At 43.5% G+C, this 21,054-nt stretch overlaps 3 protein-coding genes and 1 long non-coding RNA gene across 4 annotated transcripts; 3 read left to right on the top strand and 1 right to left on the bottom strand.

Moving 5' to 3' along the window:
* Nucleotides 1-9,170: 9,170 nt before the first annotated feature.
* Nucleotides 9,171-12,997, bottom strand: LOC139221143 (neutral cholesterol ester hydrolase 1-like). The gene is made up of 5 exons (XM_070853057.1): nucleotides 12,818-12,997; nucleotides 11,469-11,691; nucleotides 11,265-11,334; nucleotides 10,669-10,840; nucleotides 9,171-9,791 (listed from the first exon to the last, which is right to left on the bottom strand). The coding sequence occupies exons 1-5, from the start codon at nucleotides 12,950-12,952 to the stop codon at nucleotides 9,171-9,173; spliced, it is 1,221 nt and encodes a 406-aa protein (XP_070709158.1). The 5' UTR covers nucleotides 12,953-12,997.
* A 797-nt stretch (nucleotides 12,998-13,794) lies between these two features.
* Nucleotides 13,795-14,186, top strand: LOC139220745 (uncharacterized). Its single transcript, XR_011585861.1, has 3 exons — nucleotides 13,795-13,887; nucleotides 13,960-14,006; nucleotides 14,113-14,186. It is a non-coding gene; the product is annotated as an uncharacterized lncRNA (long non-coding RNA).
* Nucleotides 14,187-14,347: 161 nt separating this feature from the next.
* Nucleotides 14,348-15,706, top strand: LOC139221439 (DNA-directed RNA polymerase II subunit RPB1-like). Its single transcript, XM_070853361.1, has one exon. The coding sequence runs from the start codon at nucleotides 14,348-14,350 to the stop codon at nucleotides 15,704-15,706; it is 1,359 nt and encodes a 452-aa protein (XP_070709462.1).
* Nucleotides 15,707-17,347: 1,641 nt separating this feature from the next.
* On the top strand, nucleotides 17,348-21,031 carry emc9 (ER membrane protein complex subunit 9). Its single transcript, XM_070852876.1, has 5 exons — nucleotides 17,348-17,542; nucleotides 18,589-18,665; nucleotides 18,806-18,875; nucleotides 19,024-19,118; nucleotides 20,764-21,031. The coding sequence occupies exons 1-5, from the start codon at nucleotides 17,348-17,350 to the stop codon at nucleotides 20,942-20,944; spliced, it is 618 nt and encodes a 205-aa protein (XP_070708977.1). The 3' UTR covers nucleotides 20,945-21,031.
* The last annotated feature ends 23 nt before the right edge of the window (nucleotides 21,032-21,054 follow it).

Here is a 21,054-nt window from a genome sequence, read left to right as displayed (position 1 = left end):
TGTGTGTGAGTGAGAGGGCGTTGAGGTTTAGGCTGCTTTGCTTCATTTCAGGAATCAGGAGTTCAGAGTGAAGCGGGCGATCGAGGAAGTTGCCACTTCCAAGAGAGAGAGAGAGAGAGAGAGACCCCATTCAGATAAAATTACTAAAATGTGTGTGTTTTCATGTCCAAGGCCTTTACAAGCCTTTTGTCCATGAAGGTGTTTTTGTGTGTGTATATTCATGCCAAGGTGTGTGTGTGTGTGTGTCCACACTACTTTCCACGACCTCGTCGGCTCACAAAAACATCAGTATTGAACTATTTTCCAAAACTCTGGTTGACGTCTAACTCCAAAGGTTTAAAGTTCTTGTTTTCTACTCGATCTGTGCACGTCCACCACGTCCTGGTGACGGTTCGGAGGAACTCAAAGCTGTCGCACATCATCTACGGTTTAGTTCAGGCCGCTGAAACACAAGCTCACGAAGATGTTGACTGGTTTCTGTGACTCCTCCACCTCCACCAGACTCCTCCACGCCCCGACTCTCCTCCTCGCCGTATGAAGGGACGGATGTAATCTGTGGAATCGTTCAGTGTGGACTAAGGGAGGCTGTTTGGTTTTTCGTGGTTTGGACTCGGACCGGTTTGTTCCAGTGAAGGGAAATCTCCAAAACACAAACAAATGCACAGATTCTCAGTCTGGATCACATGGCTTTGATCTTGATCTGGACAAAGAGAATGTGGCTGTAGGAGGACAGTTAGTTCTGTCTGATTAACAACAGATTAAAAGGTGCAGTTTTATCAATTAATCTTTTCTTTCCGCACAGTTTGAATGTTCAGAGCTCACAGACCTTCAGTGATCGGACCAAGAACTGAGCCTGAAGCCCACGATGTGCTGTTTAACTCTTCCTCTTCCTCTTCTTCTTCACAGAGCCCTGACCTCAGCCCCCCCGCCCCCTCCGCCCTTATGCATCACCTCTGGGATGAACCGGATCTCCGGTTGGGACCCGACCCGATCATCCCGATCGCTGGGTCTCTGCAGCCTGAAACCGGAGGAGTGGAGGCAGATTAACGTCCACGGTTTTGGAATCACATGTTCAACAATCAATCAGGGCTCCGCGTCCACATACTTTTGGCCGTGTGTGTGTGTGTGTGTGTGTGTGTGTGTGTGTGTGTGTGTCCTTGTGCAGCTTGAGGCCCACATTGTGGTTTTTCTCCTCCACCCCACCAATCTTTCTCTGTCCTCCCTCCCTCTCTCTCTCTTTTTCCCTTTTTTGCAGTCTCACCCTCCCTCCCTCCCTCGCTCGCTCGCCTCCCCTCCACCTCCTTCCAAATTGCCTTACACTCCCCTCCCTCCCTCCCTCCCTCCCTCCCTCTCTCTGCCTGTCAGGAAGAAGTGAACAATATGACCTTTAGTCTCAGCGATAACATTCTCCCTCATGAATTCCCCGCCGCTCCGGCTTTCCTTTCACATTCTCACCGGTTTGTTTTTGCTCCTGGCGCCTCTGTTTTCCTTAGAAATGATCATCTCGGCACCCGGTGATTAATGAGCAGCGCTGGCTGGGTGGGTGGGTGGGTGGGTTTGGGACAGGGAGGAAACACAAGTTGCACTAAATGTTCACACACTGCAGCTGAGAGCGTCTCATCACCGTCCTCTCACCCGTGTCACCGTCACACCTGATGTTTTCTCTTAAATCAGTGTGAACAGGGAAAAGCTGCATGAAGCTCCTTTAAATTCTGGGCTGAGGGGAAATGAGACCCAGCGGCAGGGATGGATTCAGCCAGAAAAAAGGGGCCCCTGGAGGTAAAGTGTGAGCTACTGACCCCCAGACTTTCACCCTCGCCGTTTGTCCTGTCAGCTTCAAACAGCCGTCAAGTGGACGCACCAGGTCCTGAATTATGTTTTATCGAGTCCTTCCTCTTCATCCGGTAGTCTTTATATCATTTTATCCAAATCTCAACTTAAAGTCGTTCAAGCCAGTTAAAAAAGAGACTTTCCTTTACTTTTCAGGCAGAAACGGACATTTTCTTTTCATTATTGATTGATTATTCTGCTGATTACTTCCTCCTAATCCTTCAGGGATTATAAAATCCTCACAGACCAATGAAACGATTAAAAAAACGAAAAAACTGATTAACTTTTCGTAACAGTTTCTTTTTGTGACACTTTTTTGTTCTGTGCAGGATTTTGTGTTTTGTTGTTTTCTGTTGTTTTCATCGTTATTATAATTTACAGAAATGTCGTCCATATTAAAGGACACATGTTGTTTTCTGACCTGCTTTAGGTTTGATTTAAAAACTACTGGATTAAATGCTTGACAAACATCATCGTAATGGTTAAAAGGAGCAAATATTCACTGAAAACAAACAGTCTACTACTTCCTGCTTTCTTAGGGACAAAAGTCAGAATTCACAGAACCACAAGAAGTCGCTTTTGAGCAAAATATAAACCAGCAGGTCCTTTAACGGACAGCCGAGGGACCAGAGGAGCTCAGAAGGACGAATCTTTAGAATATCAGGAGCTTTTAGCAGAGAAATAGATAAATTATGTTCTGCGACGTGAAGGACTTCATGTGTCTGTTCTAGAAATAAGAAGACACGAAGGGGACTTTATATCTTTATTTACTTCCTGCAGGCACTTTTTCATTCCTAAACTTCATCTCACCTCAGAAAAAGCTTTGTGGTCCCGACTACAAAGAACAAATCTTACTTTTCCTGAATTATACACACAGAAAATGACGCAATACATGTGCTGGAGGTTCATGAAGAGACCGACAGCAGAGTGTCTTTTCAGCTGTTTGTGTTCTCGGTGTCTCATCTCGCCTTCTTCTTCTTCTTCTTCTTCTTCTTCACCAATTTGCTTTAATTTTCTGCAGCTGTGAGCAGCTCCTCCAGCTCCTCTGATGAACAACAGCTCAGAAATCAGGCATTTTGTTAGTCTGAAATCTGCAACGACGCTAAACGTCACTGCTCTGTATTTATCTGACAGCTTTAGTTACTTCACAAATTAAGATTTATGCATTAAACTAGTTTAAACAGTTTATACACATACAGCTGAAATGAATTAATCAATTAGTTGATCGTCATCTATTCTGTTAAACATCATCAGTCAGTTTTCCTGTAAGAACATTTCCTCGTTGCAGCTTCTCAGATGTGAAGATTTGCTGCTTTTCCTTTAAATTATTTAAATTATTTTAACGTGTGTTTAACATCTGAGTCGCTTTGGCTCATTTTGACAAACCAATCAATCAATGGATTGATGGAGAAAATAACCAGCAGATGCAGTTTGATGCTAAATAATTCAAAACAGTAAAATCCTGCTTTTCCATCAATGGGTTGGGGTTAAAGATAATGATAGAATATATAATAGTACTACAGTTTAATACTTTGACTACATTTCCCAGATTATACTCACATCCTTTAACTAAATGAACATGTTAAACGTTGGACTGCAGTGTGGTATTAGTACTTCTACTTGAATAAAGTATCTGAATACCTATCAGAACTCAGTTTTAGGGTTGAAGAGGATCCCCTGAACGCACCATTTGAGAACTGGCTGTTGCACAGTGCATTATGGGATATGGAGGCCAGCTGAGGATTAACCAGGTGTTTCCTCCACATTCAGGCTGGAAAAGAAGACGTGCGTCTCTCAGACAGGAGGTGTTGACCCGATGTGACTCACTCCATCTTGAATCGTGGACTTTGAAGAACCCCACTGTCTGATCTCTGTCAGAGTGCATGCTGGGAAAAGCTCCTCTAGCTCTGCAGTGACTCCGAATTAGATTAAGAGCTTATGGAAGAAACAATGACTGGGTGGATGCGGATGCAGAACTTGCGCTCAGTCGTGCAACTTGTTGGCAGCAGGCTGCAGAGTTGCTTCACTGATCCACCACACACACACACGCACACACACACACACACACACACACACACACACACACACACACACACACACACACACACACACACACGCACACACACACACACACACAGTTTTTGGGTTAATCAGGTCCTGATGGGCAATCAATCGCACACTAATCAAGTGTGCAGACATGCACTGAGCATGCCCTGTGGCGCTCCAGATGCAGATCTCATGCTGCAGGTTTAGCAAACACACACACACACACACACACACACACACACAAACCTGCCTGTCAGGTGAAGCATGTTCACGTCTCTGCTGCCATCTTTGATCACAGGATCTTCCAGGCATGTTACATTCTGTCACGCAACCCACCTGATGGATCCTGGTGTCTGTTTCTCTGCAGGCTTCGACTTGACGGGCGAGTGTGTGTGTGTGTGAAGTGTGTGTGTGTGTGTGTGTGTGTGTGTGAAGTGTGTGTGTGAAGGAGGAAGAGGAAGGAAGAAATGAGGGATGAATGGAGACAGGAACATGAAAGCCAACTGGTTTCTTTGATATCCACTGAGAGGTGTAGAAACCAGGCTTACCAGGATGACAGATGGAGAAAGTCTGGCACGGATCTTCTCTGTGATTTTTATTGGTCTCCGGTATCACAGGAATAAATCAAAAGCAAACGCTCAAACTCTGAATCCAGAGATTAAGAAAAAAAGCACTGAAGTGTAAATCCATCACAGGAAAAGCATTAAAGTTTTTACGATATTCATAAATCGCTGAGATGAAACCAAAAACAAAAGCAATTAAAGACACATGATTCATGTGATATGTAATATCTGAAGGTATAAACTGATTAGCAGCTGATTTAGTGATGGGAGAGCTTTGGCGCCATCTCGTGTGTCAGACTTTTATTGTGAAATCACACCGCTGACACCTGTAATATATTATAACACCATCTGTGTTATTTAATATCTTTCTATGCTTTAAATTTAGATATTGTTACCAGATATGATACCATACACTGTCTATGATAATTACTCATTCTAAATAGTCACATGAATTAATTAATAAGTGTTTATAAATTGAATTATTAAATGTATAAAGTGTATTAAGAGGCATAATTCACTTTTAAATTACAATAACAACAATGGATGACTAATTTTAATGTGATAATTATATTTTTAATACCTAAAATTATGACTATAATAAGCTTAATAACTAATTATGTTATAACTATTATTAAACTTATTGACTAATCATGATTAAATAACTAATAAATGTGTTTTTTTATTAGAAATATATATATATATCTGGTACCCATGGAATCATAACCAATGAACTATAATTTAACTAATTGTACTTCATTTCAGTAGTTATATCAATCAAATAAGAAATCAATGAAATAAGTAATAAATTACCATATTTTCAATCATTTAAGAGTGAATAACTATATTTTAGAAAGAATTATCTATATCATGTATTATCTGTAATAACTAATAATTATAATTACTTGATAAACTATAATATATAATAATTTTATATATTAACTTCATTAGTTATTAGTTTTTCTCACAAAATGAACTTAAAAAGTGTTTATTGATGAGATTAATTCAGTTTATTTCCTTAAAACAAAGTTTTTAACCAAACAAAAAACATCTTTATGTGTCATTATAATATTTTTTATTCATAAATAAATCACAATATAGTGAATTTTGAGCATTTTAAATTGTGCACAGATAGTTTAAGTGACACTTTTACCTTTAAAATCACAGTTAACAATCAGTAATTACAGCAAAGAGGAATTTAGTTTCTGGGATTAAACGTTTTGGACGTTTGAAGAAAGAAATGAAGAAAACAAGATTTTAAAAAAAGACATTTACCAGAACAATACTGTCATTTTTTCATGACATCTTGGTCCCACAATAATCTCATCAATCATCAATCCATGCTCATCAGTTTCTCTATTAATCAGTTAATCGTTTCGTCTCTAAGATGTCAGACTGTTCTGTGCTTGTTTTGTCCAAAAATCCAAAGATATTCAATTTACAAAGATGTTTTTAAAACAGAGAAAAGCTGAAAATCTTCACACTGGAACCAGCGAATGTATTTTTTGTTTTCTTGATAAATATAAATCCACTAATAATTTCATGTGCTTGTTCTTTAAAAGGGCAAACATGGTTACATTTGCTGTTTGCATAATATTTCTTACAAATATCAACAAATATTACTGTTTTATATCGGTAATTCTTCCTGAATCATTTGGGCAGATGTTTAATAATCAAGATCAGATGTACAAAACACATTTATTTGAGTTTATTGCTTCAAAATGTAGTTTTACATCAAATGCTCTGTAAAGTACGGATGCCCACAGGGGACAATATTAAAGTGACGGTGTAAAGTTGAAAATGAAAAATGCACTTCCACCATAGAATTATAATGTTCCACATGTGTTTATGTTATTGCAGTAAAAGTTACAGCAGAGTACGACATGGAAAAATAAAATAAAAACAGCTTTTCCATTTTAATTAAAAACAAAAAACATCAACGTCATTGAGCCACCGTACGAGTTTGTGAAGATGCAAATTGATTTCCTGCATTTTCATATTAATCTGTACTCATACAGCACATGCATGTTTGGAAAGTACATTTTCATTTTTTAAGTTTAAATGATCATTTTAATAGAATAGTCCTCTATAGGCTTCCGTAGCTCGCCCTCTACGGGTCACCACAGCAAAAACAGTCCAGGAATGTCTTCCTTTCACACACCAACACAGAAAAAGGGGTCCCCTTTGCATGATAGCACACATGCAGAACACTAATAAAACAAAAACACAAAGAAAACAAGTGATATTGTGGCTCTGCTCCCTGCACACCACTAGTTCTGTCACACAAGCCAGTAAAAGAGCCATTTTAGAGGATTTATTAGCGCTGCAGGAGCACATCTGGGGCCACTTCTGTATATTTGCTCGGCTGAAACCACCTGTAGCATAACCCCATTTATATTAAAACCATAGTTATACTAAATAAAACTATTTAATGCATCGTTTCACATACAGCAGTGTAATTACAGCACTTAGAAAAGCCTCTCTCTGCCTTATCTAACCTAAAAAAAAGCCACATCTCTCATTCATAAATGGCTTGTTTCACTCCTCAAACACTTTTTTTTGTGCATGTGGGATTTGCATTAATCACTTGCAGAAATCCACAAACTGTCTGCAATCATTTCCCTTTCAGAAAAGAGGAAAATCACAGTTTCCTGATAGTCGGTGTTACAGTAATGTGCAGCCCTGTAATGGCCGCACTCGCTCGGCTCAGCGTTTCTGCTCTTGGCTTTCGTTTTGGGCCCAGAGCCAAAAACCGAGTCCGCCTGACCCTCGCTGTCGTCGGCTGGTTATATTAGTTTTGGGGCAGCAGTGTTTCGGGGTGGTGAAACTCTTCTCCCGCGGTGATACAGTGATTGTGACACGCATTTCACAGCTATGATCGTTATCATTGCATCGGCCCTGCAGCACAGTGGTCGTCACAGGGGGAAGTTACAGAGGGTGAGGGGCAAATTTCAAACATACAATATTGCACAATCCAGTGAGTATACACAGATGTGAACTCTGGCATACTTTTACCACACACACACACAGACACACACACACACACACACACACTGTAAAGCTTGACTGGTGCGCTTTGTGTGTGTTAGCAGATTGTTTCAGTGCATCATAAAAGAATAAAAGCTGAAGATACAGTCTGAGTGACTCTGACCTGTGAAACTAGTCCGATCAGGAGGCTCATCGATCTCAGATACTGGAGTTTATTTTTTATGGGGGCAGATTTTAACTGATTTTAATTAAAGGTAACGTCTGTACTTTTAAACCTGAGCACTATTTTTTACATATTTTAGGTTGGAAATGACCGCGGTCCAATAGATCGTCTCAGCTAATGGCTGCAATATAATCCTTTAGGTCCACTAAGTGTTTGTTTGATCCACTGACAGGCTCAGAGTGTTATTCTAAGTGTGTGACAGCATCATGGAAAGGATCCCTACAGAGAGAGACCTGGAAGATCCTTTTGGTTTAACCACAAACAGCACACACACCAGACTACATTCACTAAAACAGGGATTTTAGCTCACAGAAAACAGGAGTTGCTGGTCTGCTGCTGCCTCAATCAGTTAATTAGTTTGTGTTATTGTGAGACTTTGGTGATTTAAAGGGCTAGTTTGGCTAGTTTGGAACAGATATTTTGAACGCATAATGTGTAAAAACAGGTTTAAAAATGAACAAAGTTACTGATTAACTGAATCTGCATGTGTTTCCCCAGATGTCTCCGAGAAAAACTGGGTTATCTCTATAAAATATAACATGGAGAAATTACTTATTATTATTATTATTGTAATAATTGATGCTTTAAATAAAACATTTAACACCATTAGAAAATGGCCCCTGAGAATGATCAGTTCCGATTTGTTAGCTGGTGTTTAATTATTCCCTGTAGCCGTTTAGCTGGATGCCCCTGATGCAGGTGTTCTGAGTAACCTGTGAAATTCCCCTTTGTATGTGTGATGGATGGAGATATTTAAAAGAATTAGGAGCTCAAGCATACTTGTGAAAACATTTCCTACAATTAGCAATTATAGCTTTGAATCCTACTGTGTAGAAATTAACAAAAGAATAACAACTTACAGGTGAATTTGTAAAGAAGTGACAAACTACAGGTACAGTCAAAGACATATTGAACATACAGGCTGTCGGCGCTCATTTAAACTCCTGGATTTTGTCATTTCTCTTGAAAATAATGAGCCTTAAATGTGCCGTCGTTCTCCAAATTTGCAGTGGATTTGTGGCGTCTGACACGAGCGTGAAAGCGTCACTTTCTTTGGTTACATTCAGTTGGAAACGTTTTGGTTTCAGGGTTCAGTGGTGCCCAGTGGTTTCCTACACTACATTCATATATAACTTGTGTGTGTGAGCATTATGTCAGATTTAAGGAGAAGCTAAAAGAGCTGCTGTGATCTTAACTCTGACACTAAAGAAGCTCTCAAGTAAATTTCTCTGGTGTCTACACTTTGAATCCTCCGGCTCCTGCTGCAAGCCTTGGAATCTGATTTGTTGGTTTTGTTCTCATGTTTTTGTTAATTGGAAATATTATGCAGATGCTCCTGTCTTGCTCACAGACACAGTGGATCAAACCTGCAGGCTGATTTGTTTTTTTTGCCGTGCGACTAACCAGGCTCGTCTCCTCTGCAGATCCAACAACCAGCTCTAAAGTACCAGACTTTCTGCTCCGGGACGTCTTTGGTGCCACAGTCGGACCGCGCAGGTCCTTGTGAGCGAGGATCCGTCTGTCTACAGATTCTGGTCCAGCCAGTGGATGTAGTTGTTCATGCTCCTCTGTCCAACACTGGACATCATCGGCAGGAACGCAAACACCATGCAGCCGTGAAAACCGCCCTCGTAGTGATCGCTGGTCACCGTGACGCCGGCGTCCCGCAGGCGCCTGACGTACATCAGCCCGTCGTCCCTCAGCACGTCGAACTCACAGGTCATCACGTATGCTGTCGGGGTTCTACCCAGAACCCCTTGCTCTGCCAGCAGCGGTGCCGCCCTCACGTCCATCAGCGCCGGGACCTCGCCCATCACCCCCGGCGATCCCGTCTCTTTGAGGACCGGCCGGAAGTGCTTCCTGCGTTCGGCCGGGAGCAGAGCGGTCCAGTTCAGCTTGGAGCGCGTGTCGGCGCTGATGGCCGGCTGGTCCAGGGAGCTGTGGTTGTTGGCCAGCAGGAGGGGCTCCAGGGAGGCGTCGGCGCCCAGGTACTGCAGCCAGAACCGAGCCATGACGGGCCTGTAGAGGATGGGCACGGCCCGGTTCTGCTGGTAGGACGGGGTGTAGAAGTCGAGCGCCTGCAGCACCGGGTAGATCAGCGCCTGGGCCTTGAACCTCACCGTCAGACTGTCATCGGAGCTGAGCTGTGGACACAGTCTGGTTTATCAGCTGATCACTTTGGGTCAATATTCAGTATATTCAGCATTTTCAAGTGATCACAGCATCTTTTATCTAAATTTTGATGATGTTTTTCTTTTTTTTCTTCGATCCGACTGAACTGTTTACATGGATGCTGAGTGAAGACGTGTATTTACATGCCGCAAAGCATTTGATCATAACACTGTCACTGTCACTGTCTCACCAGAGATATGACTTCCCTCCCTCTTACCCAAATCGAATATAACTTCTGATCAGGCAGAATCGGACCGATCTCTTCTGACGGAGGCCGTTTCTTGGGGCATTTGTGTTTTTTGACTAACTTATCATTCTGATTGTTGGCGCAACATTTGGCTCCATGTAAACGCAGCTCGTGTCCCCTTGGATCAGCGTTGCTTCTCTGTGCCACACTGTGTAATTAACTCTTCTAACTCTCTCTAAACGTTCTCAGTGAGAGCTTGCAGTCTTGTTGCCTCTGAAATACATATTTTCGCAAAAAATGACATTCTGAGACACATTTTGACCCCAGCTGGTGTCCCAGGAGTTTCTACTGGCTGATTAAACCCCGGGAGAAACTGCACAAAGGCTCGTTTCAAACCGAACAGAATATTTGTTTTCATCTGATTACGACTGTATTTTGATACAGGGCCACTAGATGCTGATCACAGAGTCCAGATGTGGCTTGTTAACAACAAGAAACTGCAGAAGAAACTGAGCCTCAAAACTGGGACAGAAAATATCTCTTATGCTTTCAGATGGAGGCTTCATTTTAAAAAAACTTAAATAGTCTTTACTCTAAGAGTGAAGTGTGTGTGTGTGTGTGTGTGTGTGTGTGTGTGTGTGTGTGTGTGTGTGTGTGTCTACCTCCTGTGCCACGGCGGCGGCCAGGTTTCCCCCGGCACTGTCCCCCGACACACACACCCTCTCTGGATCGATGCCGTAGCGCTCTAAGACCTGAGAGGACAGGAAAGCCCTCGAGGCCGCTAACGCGTCGTGGTACTGATGAGGGAACACCGCCTCTGGAGCCAGACGGTAACTATAGCAACAGGGCATCATGGGAAAGAGAAAACATTATGTTACAGTATGTGGTGATTTGTGACATGAAGACAGGACATTTGTTTTTAGAAAAAGTTTGATTTATTTTATTCTAAATTTGAAAGGAGGTGGAGGGAGGGAGGAAATGTGCTTCAGTGCTTCAGATCTCATTAAAATTATTCATAAAACTACATCTTTCATTTTTTAATTAAGGTTAAATTCACAAAGAAATCAAATCAAAAGCTCCACTTGACGTTTTAAGGAGCTTTCGGCCACAGCTCATGGCCTTCATCAGCTAAACCATCTCCATGACAACTGAACAAACACTGATTCAAATAAAAATGTAAGATAATGAAGCCAATACTGGTCTTTTATCAGACGATCATGAAGGAAAACCAGATCGTAGTGAATGAATAAGAACTTACTCGACAGACATGACGACAGAGTCCAGCTCCTCCGCCATCTTCCGACACAGAAGGTCGTATGACCTCATCCCTGTGAGGCAGGCAGACATTTAAACACACTGATGCACAGTGACGTCTTTATTGGACTAAACTGTAGGTGAGAATAAAGTTGTGGACAAATAAAACATGAATTGAATTCTGCAGATTTTAAAAATCCACACTCACGCCCGCTGCCGAGGGCCCACCCTCCACCGTGGAAGTACAGGACGCCCCTTTTCAGCTGCTTCCCCCCCTTCGGCCTGAAGACCCGGGCTGGCACGCCGCCCAGCGTGGAGTCGGTCACGTGCACGGCGGGGCAGGAGCGAGCCTCGATCACCTCCACCCACGACACCACCTGGTTCAGCAGGTGGACCCGATGGCAGACGCCCAGCGCGTGAGCCACGTCACTCTGGAGACACACACAAGCATTTTAATCACAGGTGGAGGAAGATCTTTAATAAAAAACAACAATACCACAGTGTGGAAACACTCTGTAAGAAGGAAAAGCTCTGCAAGACATTATAATAAAAGCAGAAAAGCACTAGAATCACACTTTACTTTAAGTACCAGAAGGTGTCAGAGTTTAAACTGATGCTTTTGGATACCTGCCTGGTTTTTCTTTCTGTTGTAACTAGCTTTTATTTTGTGCTGCTGCCTGTCTTGGCATTTCAGAATCATAATTATATATTATAGTATTGGATTATAATTATTGATGCGTTAGTGTACTGGTAGTTTTCAGATATTGGGCATATTTTAATATATTAATCTGAATCTGCAAGCAAACTGAAATACATGCAGTGGAGTAAAAATACAATATTTGCCTCTGAGATGCAGCAGAAAGTGGAAATATTAAAGCAAACCACAGCACTTGAGTCAATGTAGTCACTTCACATTATAAAAAGGCAGAGAGGAAACACAGGAGCATGAAAGAATGTGCAGGGTGTGGAAACCTGTCCTGGTGTGTTTAAAACTTGTTGCCCTGCAGTGACGCAGGAGAATATAAAGAGCTGAGTGTGTGACCTGCCCCTGAGTTTAAGTTAATGCCCCGTCACGTGTGCAATAAGACCAGCTGTATCAAACAGGTGCAGGTGAGGTTGCAGGTCAAAGATAAATTCCTCGTTCCTCTAATCACCACCACCCTTTGCACTGACTTCATGTTAAAGCATCTGTTAAAGCACATGAGCACCTACACCCTGTGTCTCTGTCGCTCAGTAAGTGGCATAAAAACACAAAAAGTAAGCAGCAAAACAACAAAAAGCACTTCCCAAGTATGAGAATACTAATATTAACATGTTATCTACATATTTAGTGCACTGATTTCTATAGTTTTCATGCATTTCCATACAGCCCTCCTCTACAACATGTGATGTTATGCTGATTTTCCATATTTATTATGTGCAACATGTCACTTGTGCTTTATTATTTATTAGATATTCTGCTCCTGCCGTCACTCCCTCAGTTTTTCCTCTGTTTTTCTGTTATTTTCTGACCCTCACATCAACCTGTCCCCCCGGTGCATCCCCCGGCTCTCTCACCGCCTGCATGAAGCTCCGGAACAGCGCGTCCAGCAGCATCAGCTTCCACGGCTCGCTCACGCCGCTCGGCAGCGGCAGGTAGACGTAGTAGGCGGCCGCCGACAGCAGCACGGCCCCGGCCACACGGAGCCTCATCGCGGCGGACTGTACCTGCGGGACCACACACCTCCGGTGTCAGGCGATCGGTAGCTCCGAAAGGGGCCGACGAAACACGGCGGAATGACCTTGATTTCAGAATAAAAGCAGGGCCTTAAGGGTTTGGGTCGATCGCATAGCGGCCACGACCAACAGTATACTGCTGTGCTCTTATTTTGAAATTTCACTACCGGAAATTGCATTTGTATTGCGTAACGAGGTTGATGACGGGAAATGTAGTTCTTTTCGCGGTAGTAATTAAAAACAAAGTAAAAAACGAATGAAATGCTGCCAAATAAGTAAGATAAAGAGATAATTTTAAAATACTCTTATTAAGGAAGATCACCTTAAACACGTGCAACATTTTACGGTCACAAATATGCTTTTCTTAGTTCATAATTGGTCATCATTGTATTGATCGCCTCTATGTTTGATTCAACAAATGCCAAACAAACAGCCATAAAACTGTGAATCAGATTTTAAAGTAAATCTGCAGGTTGAAAAACCAGAGCTCAGTTTACGTGCACTCAGTCAGGCATTGCTCGCTCTCTTCTTGATATTTACAGAGCCATCTTTTAAGTTATGGTCCAAATCATGAATTCAGTATCAAGTATCTACTTGGTTGGGCTGTTGGACGGTGAAGAGAAAACACCTGGATGCCCATGCTCCAGGTGTAAAAAGCTAAATGCCTCTGAATTAGCATTTTCTAGCTCCTATGAAACAATGCACCTCCCCTGTCAGGTAATTAGCCACACCTGCCTTTAATCACTCTCCCCTGAGTCAGACAGGTAACACTGACGGCTTATAAAAAGCTCCGGTGTTCACTCACTAATTACTTTTTTCAGACTGGTTCAGTTGTGTGCTTTGGTCAGCGCTGACTGAAGGGACTGTGAGTTTGCTGCTTCTTTGGTTCCAGCCATGGGGATTTTCTTGAGGTGAGTTTCAGAGTCTTCTTAAACTGTGTAACTGCTGATTGAAGCATGTACTAACTTTGATGTCTTGGTTAGATGGTTGCTGTTGTCCTTGCTAGCTGTTGGAAGACCTCAAGTAAATGGTAAGTTTAGTTAGTAAGTTGTGAAACTAATAATTGGTTGTATGCATGGATTTAAATACAGCTAATGGTGTTTAATCTGAGAGGATTGATGATGTGCCAGTTGCAGGCTATGTACTAAAGCCAAGTAGCTTCAACCCTGGAGACAAACCTTCATGGAGCACCCGGCCGCTTGGTGATGGTGGTGATTCATCACCAAATACAAATCAGGCAAGTGGCTCCAGCACAATTAATTACCAGTTGCCAGCCCAGTGTTAAATCACAACCAGAAATCTGTTTGTACAATAACACAACTTCCACAGGTAGCCAAGTCTGGCTTCCAGCCTCAAGTGACCAGCTACCAGATGCCACAGTTTCCCCAGCAGCCCCAGCATCCCAGCTTTGGCGGCTACCTGCCCCAGCAGCCCAGCTTTGGCGGCAAGCAGCCCAGCTTTGGCGGTTACCTGCCCCAGCAGCCCAGCTTTGGCGGCAAGCAGCCCAGCTTTGGTGGTTACCTGCCCCAGCAGCCCAGCTTTGGCGGCAAGCAGCCCAGCTTTGGCGGTTACCAGCCCCAGCAGCCCAGCTTTGGCGGCAAGCAGCCCAGCTTTGGCGGTTACCAGCCCCAGCAGCCCAGCTTTGGCGGCAAGCAGCCCAGCTTTGGCGGTTACCAGCCCCAGCAGCCCAGCTTTGGCGGCAAGCAGCCCAGCTTTGGCGGTTACCAGCCCCAGCAGCCCAGCTTTGGCGGCAAGCAGCCCAGCTTTGGCGGTTACCAGCCCCAGCAGCCCAGCTTTGGCGGCAAGCAGCCCAGCTTTGGCGGTTACCAGCCCCAGCAGCCCAGCTTTGGCGGCAAGCAGCCCAGCGTTGGCGGTTACCAGCCCCAGCAGCCCAGCTTTGGCGGCAAGCAGCCCAGCGTTGGCGGTTACCAGCCCCAGCAGCCCAGCTTTGGCGGCAAGCAGCCCAGCGTTGGCGGTTACCAGCAGCCCAGCTTTGGCGGCAAGCAGCCCAGCGTTGGCGGTTACCAGCCCCAGCAGCCCAGCGTTGGCGGCAAGCAGCCCAGCGTTGGCGGTTACCAGCCCCAGCAGCCCAGCGTTGGCGGTTACCAGCCCCAGCAGCCCAGCTTTGGCGGCAAGCAGCCCAGCGTTGGCGGTTACCAGCCCCAGCAGCCCAGCTTTGGCGGCAAGCAGCCCAGCGTTGGCGGTTACCAGCCCCAGCAGCCCAGCTTTGGCGGCAAGCAGCCCAGCGTTGGCGGTTACCAGCCCAGCTTTGGCGGCAAGCAGCCCAGCGTTGGCGGTTACCAGCCCCAGCAGCCCAGCTTTGTCGGCAAGCAGCCCAGCTTTGGCGGTCAGCAGTCCCAGCAGCCCAGCTTTGGCGGCAAGCACCCCAGCTTTGGCGGTCAGCAGCCCCAGCAGCCCAGCTTTGGCGGCAAGCAGCCCAGCTTTGGCGGTCACCAGCCCCAGCAGCCCAGCTTTGGCGGCAAGCAGCCCAGCTTTGGCAGTCACCTGCCCCAGCAGCCCAGCTTTGGCGGCAAGCAGCCCAGCTTTGGCGGTCACCTGCCCCAGCAGCCCAGCTTTGGCGGCAAGCAGCCCAGCTTTGGCGGTCACCTGCCCCAGCAGCCCAGCTTTGGCGGCAAGCAGCCCAGCTTTGGCGGTTACCAGCCCCAGCAGCCCAGCTTTGGCGGCCAGCAGCCCGGCGGCTACTATCCACCTTTGTTTTCTAAAGGGTAAGCTGTGATCACTGGCACTTTCATTGGCAGGATGTGCAGCATCAGGAATTAATCTGGTCCTCTTTAATCTTCTCCAGGTACAGCACCGCTGGAGTTTATGACTACACTCCATATGGCTCATCAAATCAAGAGGCAGGTTTTGTATTAAAACTCAATCAGATGATTCAAGTTTACCAATACTGAGATTTCCCTTTTAATCCCCTTTTCTTCTTTTTAAAGGCACTACAACACTAAAGATGCTTCAAAGACTGCTTTCAACTGAGCCATTCTATTGTTGGAATAAATTACCATTGTATTCAATCAATTGACTATTTCCTCTCTCAAATGACTTTGTTCTAGTGTATCTATCCAATGGTCTTATGGGTCTAAAGTCATGTGTGCAATCAGAGTGCATTAAACATTCTAGTTTAACAGTAGTTCAGATTTAAAAGGGACTGTTCATACTTGTAACCAGTTGCAATACAACAACATGCACCAGGTTCATATGTTCTGCAGGGGTGTAATTATAAATGAAATTTGTTGGCTTCACAACAGTGTGTACAAAACTCACCTGGCACTGGAAAGGTGTTCCTTGACACAAAAGATTAAATACCAGGTTTTTGGGTAACGTTAGATCTGTCAAAACTTGGTTTAGTTTCAGCTAACTGGCTGTTGCCCTGCTTTTGACACTGCTAGCATGACTGAGCCCAAAGTAGCTTTAAATTCTGAAACACCTCACACCAACTTCGTGCTCTCTGCAATCTTGTATTCTGATTTGTTGGGTAGAGAACTTTACAGCACTAGGTGGTGTAGTCAAGGTACACTGTTGTGCTCTACTAGATTTTATGAAGCAAACGCATTGCCTTCAATTCCCATGGCTGTTTCTATGGCTTTATTTTTCCTTAAATGGGAATATCAGACTAAAATCACTAACCTTAATTGTAGCTATGAATTAGTTAAAAGTAAAATAACTTTTTTTTTTTTTTTTTTTGCATTAAATGATTATCTTTAATTCCCATTTTTATCTCCTTTCATTTAACTGAGGGTAAATAGTGACATCCTGCCCACTAGGGGGAGCTGTGCTACAGAACAACATTAAACAGTAGCCGAAGAAGAAACGATTGGCAGCTTGTTCAACCAATCCGATTGCAGCACATCGTCGTCTCGGCCAATCAGATCATTATATTTACCCCTTGTGGGCGGGACCGGAAGTAGCCATTCAGACTCTCTTTGGTAGCTGTCAATTGAAACAGTTAGCCGCTACAGCTGTCCTGAAGCCGTTTAGCAACACAGATTAAAAAAGATATATATTTGAAAATCGGAAAACACGCAGTTATTTGTAGAGTGTATCGTTATTGCTAGTGTTTTACAGTCCTCTTCAGGTAAGACTTTATTCGGGTCCGCTTGGTCTGCTAGTATGCTAATGCTAATACATATTGAAGCAGCACCAGCCGGCTAGCTTAATGCTAGTCACACCCAGTGAAAAACAGCGATTTTTTTCCAGATTTTTGGGTAAAAATGTGGTGCTTCTGTTCTTTATGTTAATGCAAATGATCTCTGTTCTTCGTGTGTGCTGCTTTAGTCCGTTCAGCCCGTGGTGGGGGTCTTGTGAAGCCGGTTTTTCACGCCTTTTGTGTGTTTCTGTGTCCTCCCAGTGGTCATCATGGGCGAGGTGGAGCTGTCCTGTCGGGCTTATGTGAAGATGTACCTGCACTCCTGTCTGTTTCCACGGTGCAGCATCAACGGGCTGCTGCTGTCTTCCGCCTCTGCAGGCGGCGCTGTGTGCGTGACGGACTGTGTGCCGCTGCTCCACTCCCACCTGCCCCTGGCTCCCATCACCCAGCTGGCCCTCACACAGGTGAGTAGACACCTGCCCGCAGGTAGATCTCCTCACAGACACACTGCTGAAGCCTGGTTCAGCGAGCTGCTGGCTGGTGTGACATCCATACTTCTCTTGTACTCTGGTGGAATGGAAGTAGGTTTACTCAAGTACTGTATTTTAGTACAACATTGAAGTACTTTATACTTTAAAGAACATCTCAGAGAGAGATTTTATACTTTTCACTGCACTACACGTGTTTTCCAGCGTTAGTTACTTCATAAATTATGATTTTTCCACACAAAGCATAAACTACTCAATCAATGCTTGAAGCAAATTGGTCAATTACCAACCAACTCCAACAGTAAAACCCTGCATGCAGTCAAAAGGGACGTTTTCCTCCACTGAATACTTTTAACACTTAAAGAACATTTTCCTGAATATACTTACTCACTTTTACTGAAGTAACATCTTTTATGCAAGACTTTTACGTATTTTTAAAGTGTGGTATTGGTGCTTTTACTTAAGTAACAGACCTGGATACTTCCTCCATCACTGCTCATGTATTACCATCTTGTTTGAGGTTGTTTTCCCTCAAGTACACCTGTGCAGTTTTACATATTTATACATATTCTTTCTGCAGAGCCAATCTTTCATAATCTAATTATGTTCAGACCTCACATATAATATGGGTGTGATGTTCTCATTTTAAAGATGGAAATGGTGACTTTACTCTGTGATGAATGAAACAGATCTGGAAGATTCATCTAAGTTTGTCCTTAATTTGTAGAAAAAGGAGCATTTTGCCTGAAAACTTGTTTTTTCTGCGCTAGAAAAACTGTGGAAATTGAACAAAATCTGCCAAAATATCAGCTTGAATTGATACGGACGACTTCACTTATAGTTCAGACTGCGTGCAAACAAGAAAAGAAACTGAATTGACCTCCTGTGTTGCGCCTGCTGCAGAGGAATGTTCCCTGGGACTGACTCGTCACCTATTAGCAGAGAAACTATTTGCTCTTGCTGGAATCTACAGTTTGAGGTAAATGGTGCTTTAATGTGACGGTGTGTTCGTCCTGCTGCAGGTGGATGTGTGGTGTTCACAGACTCAGCAGAGGATAGTAGGATACTATCAAGCCAACGCCTGCGTAGCAGATAGCAGGTGAGTTTCCTCTCCGAACTCCCTCAGCTGTACCAGACGTTTTTATGGGATGTCTCCGGAAGTGTTACAGTCTATTTGAGAAATCAGTATATTTTGTACATAATGCACAACACGCTATTCTCATCTTTTGAACCCGACAGCCCGACGCCATGTGCGCTGAAGATAGCCGATAAGATTGCTGAGCAGTTTGACAGTGCAGTTTTGTTAATGGTAAGAACAACAAATGCCTTTTAACAAAATGGTGATTAATCAGTTAAAGAATTGCAAAATGTCACTTTTTAAAAATATTTTCTTAATGAAAGAGATTATTTCTAATAACGGCGTTAATTAATTTGTTTTTCTGTGTTTTGCTTCACAGCTCGACGGCAGTAAGATGTCTCCAGACTATCGGGTTCCTCCCATCGTGATGTACGAGCGCAAAGATTCAAGATGGATTCTCAAAGACAAACACACGTAAGGCATCATTACTTTGATAGGAAGAGAGGGCTGTGACTGAGAAACATGGCGTCGTAGTAACGTTTGCGGCTGATAGACGGGGCTCCCACGCTCATGGCATTTCAAAATCTTGTTTTCCAGGCGCAGAAAAGTCCTGGAATTAGGAAAATCATTGAAAGTTTTGGAAAAGTCATGAAATGTTGTTGCTTGTACTGTAATTAATTGTTAGAGTAATCGTCTGTGGATAACCTCCCACGTTATTTTAACTATTAATGTAGTTGATTTCTTTTACATAAATATCTTAGTAACCAATAGCAGCATTTTTAAGTAGTTTAAGTAGTTTTAATGTAATGTGACACAGCGACTGAAGCGCAGCACCAAAACGGTATAAAAAAGGTCCGTACTGCCTCACATTACATGGAGAAGTCCTCAAAAATGTTTTGTCCATGACACCGTGTGGGAACCCTGGAAACCAACTAGTGTCTGACTCATATCAAATGTTACTATTATATAAAAATGTAAATATTAAACATGAGGTTAAAACACATGAGCTCACAGTGACACTGAGGCTGAACTTCATTTTACTTCAGCATGTTGCACACTAACATCTACATGCACTTCAACACTTCAGGACAAGAGTTTTACAGATTTGTTCCTAACATGCAGCCTTTTATTTCACACATACGAGACTAAAACTATTAGAATTAGAGACGTTTGGGTGCAATAAGCCACCAGGTGTCGCTGTTCTCACTGTGTTTAAAGCCCCAAAGCTTCACTCAAGAATATTGTTCTTCAGAGCAGCACGTGTGGTTTACGGGCACTAAGATAAAGATCCGGTTAATCATTAGGTTTGTTTCCATCCACCTGTTTTTATTTTCAACAAAACCTTCAGTAGAAATTAAGCTTATTGGATACTGAGACGTCCAACTGTCTCTGATGCAGGTGTGTTGCAAAGTGTCCCTTCAGTCTTTAGGAAACAAGATCCTGCACACTGTTCTTGCTCAGCATCACGATTCACTGATCGTATCAGCATCTCGGTCCCATTAAGAGTATTTTAAACAACTTATAGATGGATAATGCTCGGTGACAATTATCCTCCTCAATAATAGTCCATGAGAAAAAGAAAGAAACAGAAATCAATGACACCACATCTCATATTTGGAAGAATTATTACAGAAATTGCACCATAAATAGGTTTGTTTGATCCCAAAGCTCCTCTGAGCCTCCATCACTCGATCCTTTGGGGGGTAAAGTTTAAATTAATCATCCAATTTGCTTCTCTTCTATTGGGAATTTCATCAGTGTTGCTACTGAAGATCCAAAAAACAGTAGTGTGATCAATAAAATGTGGGATATTCAATAGATAGAAGAATAGGGATGTCTGTAATAACGCCCTCCACCTGTATTTCACTCTAATGGATCATAAAATCACCAGACAGAAGAGACTAATAGATTAATAAAAAAGTCCTATAAAGTGGCTAGAAGCACTGATGAAATGGAGCTTAATCAATCACCTCTGATTCCTCTGCTTTCATTTATGAGGCCTGTAAAATCCTCCACAGGTTGTTGGGCAGCAGGTGTGTCTCTTGCGTAATGAAATTGTTTTATAACGTGTGATAATAACCCAGACCCTGACCCGTCGCTGTCTCTGCGCCCTGTTCAGGATCATGCTGAGGCAGTGGGAGGAGACTCGGGCGATAGCCGGCCAGATGCTGGAGTCCCGCGATCACACGCTATTGGTGGATTTTGACAGCCACTTGGACGACATTACAAAGGACTGGACCAATCAGAAACTTAACAACAAGATAGCAGAGCTCGCCTCGCCGGCCAACGGGAGCATGTAGGCCCGAGAGGCGGCACCAGTTTGTACTCGAGTCCAGATTTATTTATGTTCTGACCCAACGTCTTGTACAAATGTTTAGTTTTTTCTTTCTTTTTTTTAATAACCCGACAC

The sequence above is a fragment of the Pempheris klunzingeri genome, chromosome 21 (genome assembly GCF_042242105.1).
Source record: "Pempheris klunzingeri isolate RE-2024b chromosome 21, fPemKlu1.hap1, whole genome shotgun sequence".
In the NCBI taxonomy this organism is placed as follows: Eukaryota; Metazoa; Chordata; class Actinopteri; order Acropomatiformes; family Pempheridae; genus Pempheris; species Pempheris klunzingeri.
The sequence above is the reverse complement of the archived record's forward strand: the minus strand, read 5'-3'. Positions and strand labels throughout refer to the sequence as shown.

Excerpts from the sequence above, each read along its gene's own strand:
- LOC139221143 (XM_070853057.1), bottom strand. The coding sequence starts at position 12,952 with ATGAGGCTCCGTGTGGCCGGGGCCGTGCTGCTGTCGGCGGCCGCCTAC. Across the intron at positions 11,692-12,817 it reads TCCGGAGCTTCATGCAGGCG|AGTGACGTGGCTCACGCGCT; the intron begins GTGAGAGAGCCG and ends GTGTGTCTCCAG. Across the intron at positions 10,841-11,264 it reads TCTGTCGTCATGTCTGTCGA|TTACCGTCTGGCTCCAGAGG; the intron begins GTAAGTTCTTAT and ends CTGTTGCTATAG.
- LOC139221439 (XM_070853361.1), top strand. The coding sequence starts at position 14,348 with ATGCCACAGTTTCCCCAGCAGCCCCAGCATCCCAGCTTTGGCGGCTAC.
- emc9 (XM_070852876.1), top strand. The coding sequence starts at position 17,348 with ATGGGCGAGGTGGAGCTGTCCTGTCGGGCTTATGTGAAGATGTACCTG. Across the intron at positions 17,543-18,588 it reads CCCAGCTGGCCCTCACACAG|GTGGATGTGTGGTGTTCACA; the intron begins GTGAGTAGACAC and ends GTCCTGCTGCAG. Across the intron at positions 18,666-18,805 it reads GCCTGCGTAGCAGATAGCAG|CCCGACGCCATGTGCGCTGA; the intron begins GTGAGTTTCCTC and ends TGAACCCGACAG.